Source organism: Brassica napus, chromosome C2 (genome assembly GCF_020379485.1).
Source record: "Brassica napus cultivar Da-Ae chromosome C2, Da-Ae, whole genome shotgun sequence".
In the NCBI taxonomy this organism is placed as follows: Eukaryota; Viridiplantae; Streptophyta; class Magnoliopsida; order Brassicales; family Brassicaceae; genus Brassica; species Brassica napus.
The window spans coordinates 27867158-27882478 of NC_063445.1; the positions used below are offsets into that span (position 1 = coordinate 27867158).

At 35.2% G+C, this 15321-nt stretch overlaps 2 protein-coding genes across 8 annotated transcripts; one reads left to right on the forward strand and one right to left on the reverse strand.

Annotated features, from left to right (window-relative positions):
- Positions 1 to 1640: 1640 nt before the first annotated feature.
- LOC106412718 (glucan endo-1,3-beta-glucosidase-like) lies at positions 1641 to 4092 on the reverse strand. Its single transcript, XM_048747402.1, has one exon. It carries the CDS (start codon positions 3641 to 3643, stop codon positions 2789 to 2791), a length of 855 nt encoding a protein of 284 aa, XP_048603359.1. The 5' UTR covers positions 3644 to 4092; the 3' UTR covers positions 1641 to 2788.
- A 1697-nt stretch (positions 4093 to 5789) lies between these two features.
- Positions 5790 to 12597, forward strand: LOC106415380. Of its 7 annotated transcripts, none has more exons than XM_048747400.1 (19): positions 5791 to 7285; positions 7822 to 7907; positions 7983 to 8324; positions 8398 to 8481; positions 8574 to 8894; positions 9060 to 9114; positions 9264 to 9393; positions 9491 to 9621; positions 9685 to 9906; positions 9985 to 10232; positions 10349 to 10552; positions 10663 to 10863; positions 10948 to 11001; positions 11079 to 11144; positions 11219 to 11350; positions 11433 to 11486; positions 11573 to 11632; positions 11725 to 12150; positions 12224 to 12597. In XM_048747400.1, exons 1-18 carry the CDS (start codon positions 6136 to 6138, stop codon positions 12136 to 12138), a joined length of 3954 nt encoding a protein of 1317 aa, XP_048603357.1. In that variant the 5' UTR covers positions 5791 to 6135; the 3' UTR covers positions 12139 to 12150; positions 12224 to 12597. The 7 variants fall into 7 exon arrangements, 6 of the variants coding, with proteins under 6 accessions (XP_048603357.1, XP_048603356.1, XP_048603352.1 ...); XM_048747399.1 differs by having other exon boundaries at positions 12231 to 12597; XM_048747395.1 differs by having other exon boundaries at positions 11725 to 12114; positions 12221 to 12597.
- The last annotated feature ends 2724 nt before the right edge of the window (positions 12598 to 15321 follow it).

The following is a 15321-nucleotide window of genomic DNA, read 5'->3' on the forward strand; positions in this document are numbered from 1 at the left end:
TTGTCTCAGAATAGTGTGCGTTGTTCCACTATCTGGTATGCATATTTCACGAATCCGTTTCTTGGATTTTGCTCCATTAGCATGTTGATCCATTTCAGAAATTGTCATATTAATAAAAGAAAACATAAAATTCATTCATATAATGATCATAAATGGAAACACGCAATATTGATATATTAAGGTGACGTTAAAAACATCATTATTTTCTGAACAAACCAATTTAGTGTTATAACTTTGACTAAACGTATTATTATCAAACAAGCATATTGGTGACACACGTGTGCATGTGCATGGTTCAATGAATATACGAGCAAATCGGTAACGCAACTACACGTTATAAAGGTGTTTTCTGTTTGGAGTGTTAACCGAACCAAACCAATTAACAATAAGCGATACACATTACAGTTTGTATAATTAAATTAAACAAAGTCGTTTTAGTAGATCCATCGATCGATGCGTTATAGCCCATAAACCCATTGATCGATGCGTTTTAGGAGATGCACAACCATTAGTCATGGTTAATATATTATATTTCATATGACTATAGTATTATAGTGCATTGCTTTAAAACATGCATATATACAATCAGACAAATTAATATCATCGTCTAAAATGACTATATATATATTTTTTTTTTTTTTCTTAAGAATTTCGTAATTTAAAAACCGTTTACATTAATCATACAAGCAATAACAAGTAAATATAATGTAAACAAACATAAGGCGATGTTAATGCCAAAATATTTATCAGTGGTTCCTCCAACAAAAATAAAATACATAGCCGAAAAAATATAAATCGCACATAAAATTAAAGCTAAGCGACTCATCTTCATTGCGATTGAAAAACCGAAATATGGCGATTTGAAAATTTTGAGAGGAGATGAAATGTTTTGGATGAGTGAATGAAGTGAAGAATGAGTTGTATTTATAGATGAAAAAATCACTGTTCATGACCGTTTGAAAAAGGGTAAAAATTTGAAAATTTTTCTTTGTGACCGTTGGGGTTAAATCGAGTGCACCGAAAATCAGTCTGAAAATATTGTATTAAACGATCAATCAAATCTATTAAATTTCATAAAATTTTGATAAAAATAAAAATTATGGTGAATAAATATTTTTTGTTATGATAATAAATTATGCGACGGCTCAGCCGGTCAATGCAGAATAATAAATAAATTATACGGCGGCTCGGCCGACCAATTAGCAATAAACAAAATATAAGGTGGCTCAGCCGACCAGTTAACAACAAACAAAAAATAAAGGCGGCTCGGCCGTCCAGTTAACAGCAAATAGAAAATAAAGGCGGCTCGCCCGTCCAGTTAACAATAAATAGAATATAAGGCGGCTCGGCCGACCAATAAATTAATTAAAATATTAATAAATAATATAGGCGGTATTCCGGCCATTATAACATAATATAAATAATAGTACAGACGGTATACCGACGATTATAGCAGGGTATATATGATACAATAAATTTTACCGAATTGCAGAACGATCATGCTGATAACGTGTTATGAAATAACTTATAATTTATAGTATCGAGAAATTTAAATAAGAATAGAATTTAATACCCGTAGGAAGCAAATAACACTAATATAAGTTAGAGAGTTTATTATAAGTAAGAAAAAGAAGATGTAATGGTGTACAAAAGAGTGAGATGAGTGATGATATTTATAGTGAGCAACAATACATAATATATCAAAGATCGTGCTTGATTTGGTAAATGAGTGGGTGATCATAGTGCTTGATGAGTAGATGATCATAGTGCTTGAGTTGGTAAAGGAGTGGAGGATCATTTCAAAGTTTATCTTATAACAATATTCAAAATTTTGAAGTAATCACTATTATTCATGATTTAAAAATAAATAAATCAAAATCCATTATATGAATTTTAAAAACCTTTTCAAGATCCATTATTATTCGTGAATTTAAAAAAAAAAAAATTCAAAATCCATTCTTATTCATGAATTTTAAAACTTTTTCAGAATCTAGTGTTATTGGAATTATTATTTTACTATATGTATTTTAGAAGTTATCTACTAATTTTATGGTGTTTTGATGGAATTTCTTAGTTAAAAATAATAAAAAATCACATTTACATGGTTTAAAATCATGGAAAATTCTCTAATTCACTTTAAATCATTTAAAACTCATTAAAATCCAAATCACTCCAAATCAGTTCAAATTATTGATTGAATACACCCCTCCATATGTTAGTGTAATAGTGTGTGTTTTTATTTTGGTTTTTGATGAATTATGTAATGAAGTGACATAGAAAATATGCGTTGGTAAATCTTATAGCTATCAAATGATATGAAGATGCTATCAAATGATAAACCTTTTTGCATTGCGCACAACAGAAAATGTTTTCAGAAAACATAGTTAAAGTAATGAGATATTTGCAAAATATGGTTTTAGATTTCAGGTTTTTATATTCTGTTACTTTTCTTTTCAGAAAATGTTCAAAGCGGGTTTGTAACCAAAACTGATTTCTCGATTAAACGAATTTATATAAATAATATATTATATATATATATATATATTTTAAATGATAATATTGGTATGTCTTTTCATTTGTAGTTACTAAGTTTTGAATCTTTTGATTAATTTGCATTCTTTTCAGTAATCTTACCCTGACCATTTTATTTTCATAAATCACCAAAAGAAAATGTAGTTACAAGAAGCAAATGCACAAATAAATGTTCTAAACCAAAGTGCTTAAACAAATACTACTAAGTAGTAACTATAAATTATTAAATTATTATCAACATGCTAGTTTTTAAAAATCAAGCGGGACAAAAGAGAGTGTAGACTGGAGTCATATCAGGTGAAAACATCCCGAAGCTCTGCTCCACCGGACCTTGCTTCTGATTCTCCCTAAACATCTCAAACAAAAAAACATCCACCGTAGTCTCCGGTCGACGAGGCGTCCGCATCCGGGTAGCTCCTCCACATGTCAAGAGCCCCAAGTTATACGCCCTCGCGTTATCAACACTCGTGTACGGTGGATTACCTTCCGTAGGCCACCCAGATTCGGCCACCGTCACCACCACATTCCTAGCATTGATCTTCTCCAACGCCGCGTTGAATCCATCAACCATCGCCACAAACATGTTGCTGTACTTCAAATCTCCGTCGATCACTACAGGAGTGTTTGATTTGAAAACCGCGTAATCGAGAGAGATATCCTTCGGATCTGACGCGTACGCGAAGTACGGGTATATATTCGCCATGAGAGGCGAGTTCGTCTGGGAGAGGATCGATGAGATCTCCGTCATGATCTCGGTCAGATCCGGGAGGAAACTCGCAGCGGAAGGAGGATAAGAGTTCTCCAAAGCGCCCATCGCTACAACCGTCGTGACAGCGATTCCTGAGACGCCGTAGTTTGTCAACGCTGTGTTGACGTTTCTGATCGCGGCGGCGACGAACGGAGCGATGTCTCCTGGGAAGACTTCGTTCCCGATCGTGATCCATTTGATTGCCACGTCGTTTTTGTAAGGGAGGATCCATGTGGCGACGAAGTTAGTTGCGGCGGCGGGGTCTTGGGCTAGGGATTGGATCGCTTCGTTTCGTGGACCGAATGCGACGGAGAGACCTGAGCCGCGAAGAGCTTCGAGCATATCGGCGAAGGGCTCGTACATACGAATCGCGTCGATGTTGTTTCTCTTGTATAAAGCTATTGTATCTGCCGGAGATGGGAGGTTGTTGCCGTAGCGGCCGTAACAAACTCCGGTGATGTCCCCTGCAACGCCTAGAAAAAGGCGGGAGTTAGATTAAGTTTCGGTTTATCGGACATTAACCAGACCGGATTTTGAAAAGGACCAAATTGAAATAAAGACACCAAAGAAAATAGGCGGATGACTTAAACAGGATTATATAACCAAAGAAAACCAAATTAAATAACAACAATAAAGACGAATTTAATTATCTGAAGCCAACGTTTTTCTTCGTTAAAGTATGTAGTATGATTGGGAATATAGTTTGGTACGATTTATATACGAGAAAAAGACAAAAATAGCACTAAATCAAGTTTTTGTTCCCATACTAGCACTCAAGGTCAAAAGTCACAAAATATCACTTAATGTTTTATCAAAAGTCACAAACTTAGGGTTTAGAGTTAAAGGGTGGGGTTTAGGATTTAGGGTTTAGGATTTAGAGTTTAGGCTTTAGGGTTTAGGGTTTAGGGTTTAGAGTTGAGAAATGAGGTTTTGGGGATAAGATTTCAAATTTTGAAAAATAAAAAAATTAAAATTTTCAAAAGATAAAATGCTATTTTGGTCATTTTAGTTTTTGAGTGCTATTTTGTGATATAAACTTAGAAATGTGTTATTTTGGAGATTTGTCCTTTATATATACTCATTACCAGCTGGGCAAATGATTTGGATGAACAAGAAGAGCATCGAGATAACAGCAACTAAACCGGTCGGTTTGGAATCCATTGATGTTTTTTTTTTCTGGTGTGTGTAGGAGATTAGGAAGAATGTATATGATGATCCTTTTAATATTTGTGTGTGAAGATGGTCGTGTTAGTCGAATGCGGGATGTATTTAAAGGTAACATTTTAGGAAGCATGCATTAGTACTTTATGACATTTGATAGTAGATATTTCTACATTTGATAGTAGATATTTCTAGTATAATCAATGTTTTGGAGCATGAATTTGAGGCTTGCAGCATTGAAATAAATGAAAAATGACAACTAGTACAATGCACAAGCATATAGTTTCACTAGTTGTCAGTTTCTGAGAGAGTTTTGCCAATTAAAACCAGACTATTACCATAATATTGGAGATCATTATACAGTAGTAATCAACATCTCATAAAAATGTTTAAACAACATTATAAATAACTGAATAAACTAGTGAACTAAAAAACAACATTATAAATAACTGAATAAACAAAAAAAAAACATTACAAATAACTGCAATACCTAATTATATATATGATTTAATTCAACCACCCAAAATTTTTTCAGCCATCTAATTTTTTGGCTAATCAAATGAAAACCAAAGCATTCTGAACATAACAGATTCTAGTTTAATTAATGGGCTCTAAGATTCATTTCCATATCAATGCATAGATATGTACCACATCACATGCAATTTATATATACCTTCATCCTTCTGAACCAATCAAAATCAAAGTTCTTTTTCGATTTGATTCTGTTCTGACTTCTAAGACAGAGCAGATCCAACAGGAATCAAAAACAGTGGTACCGTCAGTCAAATCAAACACTACGAAAGCACCAGAAAGTTCAAAGAGAATCTAAAAGAAAATCATATTTGGATATGAATGAGCTTCTGGAAAAAGGTCTGACCAATATCTTCATTAACTACCAAAAGAGGGATTAAATAGTACTCCCTCTGTTTTTTAATGTTACATATTCTAGATTTTTCACACATTTTAATAAAACACATTAAATTTGCATATTTTTTTGTGTTTATCTTTGTTTCATAATTTTAAGCCAATAACAATTCAGTAAGTGCAATTAAGTTTTTTGAAATTTGCAATTAGTTAATAAAACATGTCTTGAAAATGTAAAAAATGAATTTTTTTAAAACAAATTTTTTTCCTAAAATATGTAATAGAGGGAGTACTTAATTAAAAGGGGAGGTAAAGACGGAAAAAGCATATCCGTACGCTTCTGTGAAAGAATGAACGTGTACGTATCTGGTGAGTCATCCAACGAGTCAAAACCCACCACGTGTAGAAACAGATGAGGTGCACGAGTGATACCCTACGCCTCACACCTGCCTATCATACTCTCTGAGTAAAAAGCCTGAAAAAACCGTTCCTCTGTTTGCCTGCAAATGACGCGAAAATATCTCTGACAAAAAAGAAATTAAAAAAAAAGAACCGAATCTGGGGGGAAGGATCCGAAAGAACACGAACCCTAGAAATTCGAAGAAACCCTAATCTTAGCCACGCTTTTTATTCATCTTCTTCAATCGTTTCGAATCTGAAATTGGCACGGCGGGAGCTAAGCTAGGGCTAGGTTTGGGCTTCGCGAAATTAGGGTTTTGTTTCTCCCGTTATCTGGGAGGAGGAAATTGACGGCGGATTCTCTAGGGCTACGGTTAAGTGTTCCGTTTCATGGGCGGCGCGGGAGTCTACGGTGGTGGTTTGTGTCGGTTATGAACGTTGACCAATGCCAGTGGCCGGAGAAGATGATGTGTATGGGAGTGGACGGAGGTTGTGGTGCTGAAGAGAAGAAGAATGATAACAAGGGAGTGGATTTGTTAGCTCAGGCTAGCAAACATCTCTCGGAGAGGTCTCCTTACGATGTTCCTGAAGATGGTTTAGCTCTGGGGTTAAGTGTGAATACTCTGCCAGTTGTGTTAGCTAATTTGTTGAACCAAAAGGATGACAAGAAGCGGCATAAGAAGTCTCACCATGGGACTGAGACGAAGCAGAAGAAGAAGTCTTCTAGGCAAGGGGAGAAGTTGAGAGCTGGGAGTATATGGGTTGAACATGATGACTACTTTAGGCGCTTAGAGGCTCCTGATTTAGAAACTTTGTCAGATTTAGCTTCTCTACGTTCTTTATCTTCTAGAAACTGCTTTTTAGTTCCACCCGCTAGTATTCAACAGAGGGAAACTGATGCGACTGCTAGAAACGAGGATGCTGTTTGTGGAGAAGAAACTCAAGACATTCTTAGTGAAGGGGTAAACGAAGTTGTTGGTCATCAGCCAATGACTGTTGATAATGTGGGCGATGAGATCTCTTCTGGTGGTTTAGAATGGATTGTAGGTTGTAGAAATAGGATTTTGTTGACATCAGAAAGGCCCTCCAAAAAGCGGAGACGTCTTGGTAGTGATGCAGGTTTGGAGAAATTAGTGGCTGCCGCTCCTTGCAGAGAGAATGCATTGTTATGTGATTTTTGCTGCACTGGTGAGGCCAAGGGATACCATCACCAGTTGATTGTTTGCACTTCCTGCAAAGCCACAGTTCATAAAAAATGCTATGGTGTGGTTGAGGATACGGATAAGACATGGTTGTGCTCCTGGTGTGAGCTGGAGAATGGTCGTGGTAATAGTGAAAGACCGTGCTCGCTTTGTCCGAAAAAGGGTGGCGTTCTGAAACCTGTTCTCTCGAAAACTGAGAATGGTGGGCCACCGGAGTTTGCTCATCTGTATTGTTCTCTGTGGATGCCTGAGCTGTATATAGAAGACTTGAATAAAATGGAACCTATCTTGAATTTGCCTGGGATAAAAGAAACTCGCAGGAAGTTGTTGTGTAACTTGTGCAAGGTGAAATCTGGTGCTTGCACTCGATGTTGTTATGGTATGTATTGTTTCTTTCTGTGCATCCGGTCTACTTCTGAGCATGGGTAACATTTGAGATTCTTTATGACATGCTCTGTTCTATAGTCTGGGTCTTTTGCTTAAGCTGCTGCTTCCTTGGAACAACTTAACAATTGTGCTAAACATTCGAATACGACAAAGAAATAGGACTACTGGTAGAAAAAGCCTGCATTCACCTGAAATTGGGTTTTATCTGCCTTTACTGTGTATTCTCTAGATCATCTTAAGTGGTGAATTTGATTTGTTGATTGTTCCCAGCAGTGGAGTGTTATAATTTTTATACCAGGCTACCTTGTGATGATTGCATCTCGGATGAAGCAATTTTTTTACATCTAGATTTTTTGTTCTTATATTAGTATCTTGTTATGCTTGGTTGCTGTGAAAGTGAAATTTCCCACTGCTTGGACCTAACTAAAGTGAATAGCAAATTTCTATGGTTGCATCCTACTTTTCACACTTTTCTTTGGTGAGTATTAGATGACTTATTAATGCTTTATTATAATTTCTTGTTCACAGCAACATGCCGAGCATCTTTCCATCCTATATGTGCAAGGGAGGCAGGGAATAGGCTAGAAATCTGGGGAAAACATGGGTGTGACACTGTAAGTTTCATCACTTACAGAACGGAATCATAGACATTAGTGCTGTTTTTCTTTAACAATATAATAAATTTTTAGGTTGAACTGCGAGCTTTCTGCTCGAAGCATTCAGATATTCAAGATAGTGGAAGGCCTATAAACGGCGGAAATATTAATGCAGCTGATCCTCCTGTATGTCATCTTCGAACAGAATCTTTAGGAGATCGCGTAAGTAATGATGAGACGGGAGTTGAAGTAGGAACACAAGGTACAGGTTCTGATATTTCGAGAAACAGTGAGTTGCAAGAACTGGAATCACCGCGTTCAGAATTTGACAGGTCTGCAACAGACATTGTTGAATCAGGGATGACTGAGAGGAGCACCGATAATGAAAAAAAAACTCGATCCGAGTCTCTTAGTTTTGTATTGATTCTGAAAAAGGTGTGTATAGCTATTAACTTAGATTATCTGTACCTGTTGACTCTCTTGCTCATTGATTAAACATTTTTTTCAGTTGATCAACCTGGGCAAAGTAGATGTGAAGGATGTGGCCGCAGAGATTGGGGTCACTCCTGATGCTTTGAATGCCAAACTTATGGTAACCGCGTAATACTTCTCATATACCTTCTTAAAACGTCTGTGTTCTCATTGTGGCTTTCTGTATATTGATTTCAAAGTTTTGCGTTACAGGACGGAGACTTGTTACCTGATTTACTAGGCAAGATAGTTAAATGGCTTAGCCAGCATGCACACATGGGTACTAGGGACAAATGCGGAAATATTAAAAGTACGAACACTACTAAATCTGAGCGTCGGGCAGCTAACTGTACTGAAGGCATTGTGATGTTAGATTCTGACATTGTAGACCCTGGTGTGTTTTCTTTGGAGCGAGCCTCTGCTGAAATTTGTACTGGTATTGGTTTTGTGGTTGATGAAGCTAAAGCTAATAAGCCAGTTTTGAAAAAAGAAATCAGTGGGAATTTGCCATCTGATCATTCTCCAGAAGAACAGGTAATCTCACATGGTTAGCATACACAAATAGTTGCTACTTATTAATTATCAAAGACTGGTTAGTTATGTTACCAAAGTTGAAACGTAGCTGCTTCGGTATTATTTTTTATGCGCAAGTATCTCCTGATGAGATTCTGGACGTTGTGCCTTGTTTCGTATATACAGAAACCAGTAGTGCTTGATCAGGAGTTTCGTGGGAAAAATACAGTTCATCTTTCTGGTATGTTCTTCTATCTTTTCATTATATCTTCGTGCATATCCCATGTTATACATAGTTGCGTGGAATTGTTTCTATTGAAGATACCTCTTCATGGTTTAATGGATAATCACAGTTCGCTGCTGCTTATCTTATTTTAATTTGTTGCATAGATGATCTCGGAGAAAAATCAAATCCCAGCTCGTCTGGACTAATGGTGGAGAATGCCTTTTCCGTGGGGCCAAATAGTTCTCAAAACCGTGGAATTTTGAACGATCCAAGTCCTATGATCTTGGATCTCCTGTAAGCTCTAAAAACATTTGGATTACAGCCTCTGTTCTTCTCCTGGCTTTACAAACATTCTACCTACTAAATCCCTTTTTTTTTATCTATGATTCAGTGATCATGAAGCATATCCTGGTTTCAGTCCTCATCCTTATATTCACAAAGAATTGTCAGAGATGGGCAAGGGAAAGACCGTGAAAAGCAGCACGGATGCTTATGTGGATAGGATGACAACCGAACCTGATGGTAGAGACTCTATGATTTATGCCCAGATTTTAGGACTTTTGGTAACATTATAACATTTGGCAGGCTCTGAAGAAGGAACCAAGCATCTGCAGGACGCTGGCGATCATACTACCTGTTGTAATTCCCAAAGTCAGAGTGCAGACTGCGGAGACCCATTTTGTCGGTTAGCTAAAGCTAGGAAATTGGGCATACTGGATATGTATCCTAAAGATGAAGTGGAAGGAGAACTTCTATATTATCAACTTCAGTTACTTGGCACCGGAGTTTCAAGAAAACAACTATCGGGTGATGTTTTAGCCCATTGTTTTATGCACTGTATAATAATTTATGTTATATTATTCTGAAGTTAATCCCTTTTCTCAGACGATCTAGCCTACGCAGTTACCAAAAAGCTGCCCCTGGAGATTGATGAACAGCATGGACGAAGATGGGATGATGTTCTGGTCAACAAATATTTCCATGATGTCAGGGAAGCAAGAAAGCAAGGTAGGAAAGAGAAAAGACACAAAGAAGCCCAGGCTGTTCTAGCAGCTGCTACTCAAGCAGCAGCAACATCTTCTCGGAATACATCGCTCAGGAAAGATACGTCAGAAGAACCTGCTCAACAAGAGGTTGTTGCTTTATTTTGCGTTTTTACTGGATGTATGTATGTTATTCTATGCCATAAAATGTATGTTACTGCTCAACATCTGTGGCTTTATCTTCTTGCTGGTTATAAATTGGACAGATGAGTACGAATAGACGTGGCGGCGCCCACCTAGTGCCGCAGACAAAGGAAACACTTCTAAAGGTGCCGGTTTCCGGTCCACCATCTGAGAAGCGTTCTGATCAGCGTACACGAGAATTTACATTAGAAAATCCACGAAGTTGTGACATCTGCAGACGCTCTGAAACTATATGGAACCTGATTGTGGTGTGCTCTAGTTGCAAGGTGATACGACATTTCCTGATTTTTTTTCTTATGTTTAACTAATGAAAGAATTGTGTTTTCTTAGACATCTTTAATGCACGGTATGATATCTGATCAGCCTCCAATTACAGGTTGCTGTTCACATGGATTGCTACAAATGTGCTAAAGAATCTACTGGTCCTTGGTACTGTGAACTATGTGCGGAATCTACTGGTTCTTTCAATTTTTGGGAAAAACCGTATTCTACTACAGAGTGTGCTTTATGTGGAGGCACAACTGGAGCATTTAGGAAAGCCACAGATGGCCAGTGGGTTCATGCATTTTGTGCTGAGGTGAAGTTTCTTTGTGCATCAGTATCTGAATTACTATTTCAAGTAATGAACATTGCAAATAATTTTGTATTTAATTTCTTGCAGTGGTCTCTTGAATCAACCTTCAGAAGGGGTCAAATAAATCCTGTGCAGGGAATGGTGGGTTTATATTACTATAATACAGAATCATTATCATGTTTAAGAATGCTAAAGCTTAATAGATGATGCTTTGTTAGGAATCTCTGGCTAAGAACACCAACACTTGTTGTGTATGCCAACGGATATATGGTGCATGCATTAAGGTACTGAGTACTGACCCTTCCTTACGTAAGTATAGGGATAAAGATTGATCAAAAGCTTATTTGTCATTTTACAGTGTAGTTATGGTAACTGCCAGACGACATTTCACCCCACCTGTGCCAGAAGTGCTCGCTTTCATATGACTGGTGGTGGAAAACTTCCGCATAAGGCTTACTGTGAGAAACACAGCTTGGAGCAGAAGGCAAAGGTCTTATTCGTCATCTCTTTACTTATTTTCATAATGTCCCACTTTCTTCACAAGGTTACTTATATGTCTTGACTGTTGGCAGGCTAAATCTCAGAAACATGAGGCAGTGGAACAGAAAAGTCTCAAACATTATAGGGTATTAGTTCTTAGCAAAGGAAAAAAATGGCTTTTCCACTTACAAATTATTATTAATTCTTGGAAATTTTGCTATTTCTCTTCCAGGTTGAACTTGAGAGGTTACGCCTTCTGTGTGAGCGTATAGTCAAGAGGGAGAAGTTAAAAGTAAGTTTTAATACTTAAACCTTGGATCTTTCTTTCATTGAAACAAAAATAAATAAATGGGCACTTGACGTCTTACTGGTGTATATTTGCAGCGAGAGCTGGCTGTTTCCTCGCATGAGATACTTGCTGCCAGAAGGGATCACGCTGCACGTAATCCATTTTCTCCTCCTGAAGTGTCATCGGACTCTGCTACAACGTCAATTAAAGGTTATCCAGATAGTAATATATCTGGCAGTGAAGCAATACAGAGGTCAGATGATATCACCATCGACAGCACAGCCTCTGTTAAGCAGCGGCGAGGCAAAGGTCTCGTTTTAATAGACACTGATCAGAAAACAGACGATAGTGCTACTTCCAGGGGTCGGTTTACTCGTAATCCAACCGAAAGCCAATTACTTTCTGTGAAAACCGTTCCACGCAAACATTGTATAGTCTCGCCAAGTGTTTCAGAGGAAGGAGATGAAGAATCAGAGACCAAGAAGGTGAGAAGAATATTTTTGTCCTAAGTTGCATGCATTGTAAGTTCATGACCTCTTTCTACTCATTCATGACATCTTATACATGTTTTGTCTTGATAACTGATAATAGCAGCATGTAGAAACATTTGCGAAGGAGCTTGTGATGACATCGGATGAAGCTTCTTTCAAGAACCGGCGGCTCCCAAAGGGATACTTTTATGTTCCTGTTGATTGTCTGCAAGAAGACAAGCCAGATTCATCTGATAAGCCAATCAACCAAACTGTGCCTTATGGTGAGTGTGAGATTTGAGAGGAGAGAAAAAAAAAGGCTCCTTTTAGATTCAGGGTAGTGAGAAAAAAGAGCTCCCCCTGTGACCTTATAAAAAGGAACAGTCACTTCATTCTGTTTGTATACAGCAGCTTAAGCAATAGGGTAGAGCAGAAGTGTAAATATTCATCAATTGTGTCTACAATTTCTTTAGTTATGCATTTTTATTCACACTTTTATTGCTCTGCTTGACACGAGTAGAAGAGGGACAATTAATATATATAACAAAAGAAGCCACTCCATCTTATAGCGACTACTCTGTGTGCGCGCCTTTTAATCGAATCTATATATGGTTGAACTGAAGATATTAAAAAGTAAAAACTGAAAGAAAAGTGAGATGTTTCTTACAATCATATCTATACTATTAAGTATGGATTTGAGAAGTGAATTTGTTTACTCGTCATGTTTTCCATGATTTTAGTTAATTTGTCTATTTGTCATCTTTTCCATGATTTTAGGATAAGTCATTAGTTTAATTAATATTATTATTTTAATTATTATTTTAATATTTATATATTATTAAGATATTAAGATAATTAATTAACATTAACATATTCCATTGTTATATATATCTATATATATTTTATTATTATTTAAAAATATTTAAATATATAATTATCATGATATTTAAGATTTTAATTAATAAATTGATATTAACAATATCTACCGATAATATCATCATTACTTTTATTTTATATTTAGTTGATGATTTTAATGACTAATATTATAGTCAGTTTCTCTGATTTTTATTATAAATATTGATCAAATACATATTATTAAAAAAATTATATATAAATATACTAATATATTTGAATTAATCGTTTTTTGTTTATTCGGCTTGATCGCTTAATATGCTGAACCATATCTATATATTGCGATTTTTTAAAAATAACATCCATTCAATTTATTCGATACTACCAAATCCAGATTGTTTTCTCTATTTCGATTTGGTTCGGTTTTAAATAGTTCAGTTTTACCGGATTGAACACTCCTACACTATCATTATTTTGTTGAATTTTTTATAGTTGTGATTTTATAAAATCCTTTCAGTGTCACATGATTTCTTTTCAGTCCAAATACAATATATATGTGTTTAATTTCAAATACAAATTTCGTAATTTAATTATTACTATAGAAAATATTTTGATCCGAAATCTACATCACATAAATAAAACTATGAAACAAAAGAACATAATTTAATACATTGATTACCAATATTAATATTGAAGTTTTATGATCTATAATAATATAAAATTTCTATCAAAATTAATTATTATTTTTCATAAAAAAAATCATTAGAACTAAAAATGTGTTAGGTATATAGATAAATTAATCCGCACAAGGTGCAGGACATCAACTAGTAATCAAATATAATGTTTTAATAAAAAATGAATTTTACGTGGCTCTTGAATTTTACGGACATAAACAAATTAAAAATGAATTAATCCGCACAAGGTGCTGACAATGCATCTCTTAGATGGTGTGGCTCTTGCTTATCAAAACGAGTAACCTGAAACAAAGTACAAACTATACTATACTAAATTACATTAAGTTCAGGTTCAGTATATCAATCAAGAAGTCGAATTAAAAATGGATCAAACATCGATGCACCAGTTGGAAGGCAAGAATTCGTATGTTTTAGTGCATTTAGTTTTTGTAGAGTTAGTATTTGAATTTGTAGGACAAAAGAATGGCATAGTTTTAATTTCACGAGTAACTAGATGTTCAAAGAAGGCTTATCAATGGGTGGGCGTTTGGGTTCAGTTGAGACTTATTTCGATTTCGGTTTCTGAAGTTAAAGATTTCAGTTTCATTCATTTCGAAGACCTATTTGATTCAAGCTCTATCTCGACATCTTGTAACCTTAATTGCTTGGCAGTGGGTAGGTGGAATGGATGTTTGGGTTTAAAATCTAAACATAAAATTAATATATAACATATAACTTTAATAATATATGCTGGAATACCGAAATTTAATATAAAAATTGATTTAGCTTAAATATTTGGATAGACAGTCAATAGACATTTCAAATATTTTGGTGTTTTGAGTATTGTGTAGCTATTTTAAATATTTACTTTGGACTGTTTATATATATTTTCAAGTATTTTGGGAAAAAATATCCTATATATTTGAATATTTTTTGGATATTAAATATAAAATTAATTAATATAGTTAAATACATAAATCTGATTCGGATATATTGGGGATACCCAATAAAGTTCGTGTCGGATTTGGTTCGTTTTTATAGATAACTCGTTCAGATATTTAACCAGTTGTGGTTTGGTTTCAATATTATTTTGAGGATCGGATATTCGGATTCGGTCTGGTTCTTCGAATTCAGATTTTGTGCCCAGCACTACTTATCAGTTAGCTCATTCAGATTATTTTTTTTGTATTATCATTGCGTATTTCTTATCTTGATTAATGTAATTTTAAAATATCTAATGCTGCATTTCTTTTTAGTAATTACTAATATGTTGAAAACTTATCACCGAATGAAGCTTAAATAAAGAGAAAAACAGGACATGCATAGAACCCACAAAAAAAAATGAAGCACCAATTAATTACACGAGTTTCTAACATAGGAAATGGTACCCTACCAACATTGATGATTTTTCTCAAAAAGAAAAGAAAAATATTTATGATTTCATACGTATCTCAAAATCAATCTCAAAATTCAAGATGAAGGGCATTCTATATTTTTATCAACATAAAGTTATTATTATATATATATACACATATAATAACATAAACATATACAACACTTCTCATAGGAACTATACCAGTTCCTATTTAAAAATCTATCTACATATATAACATAAATGCATTAATTAAATGTTGGAAACAAATAAAAATAAAATATTAAAATTACAATATACACACACTCAACCTACAACCTACAT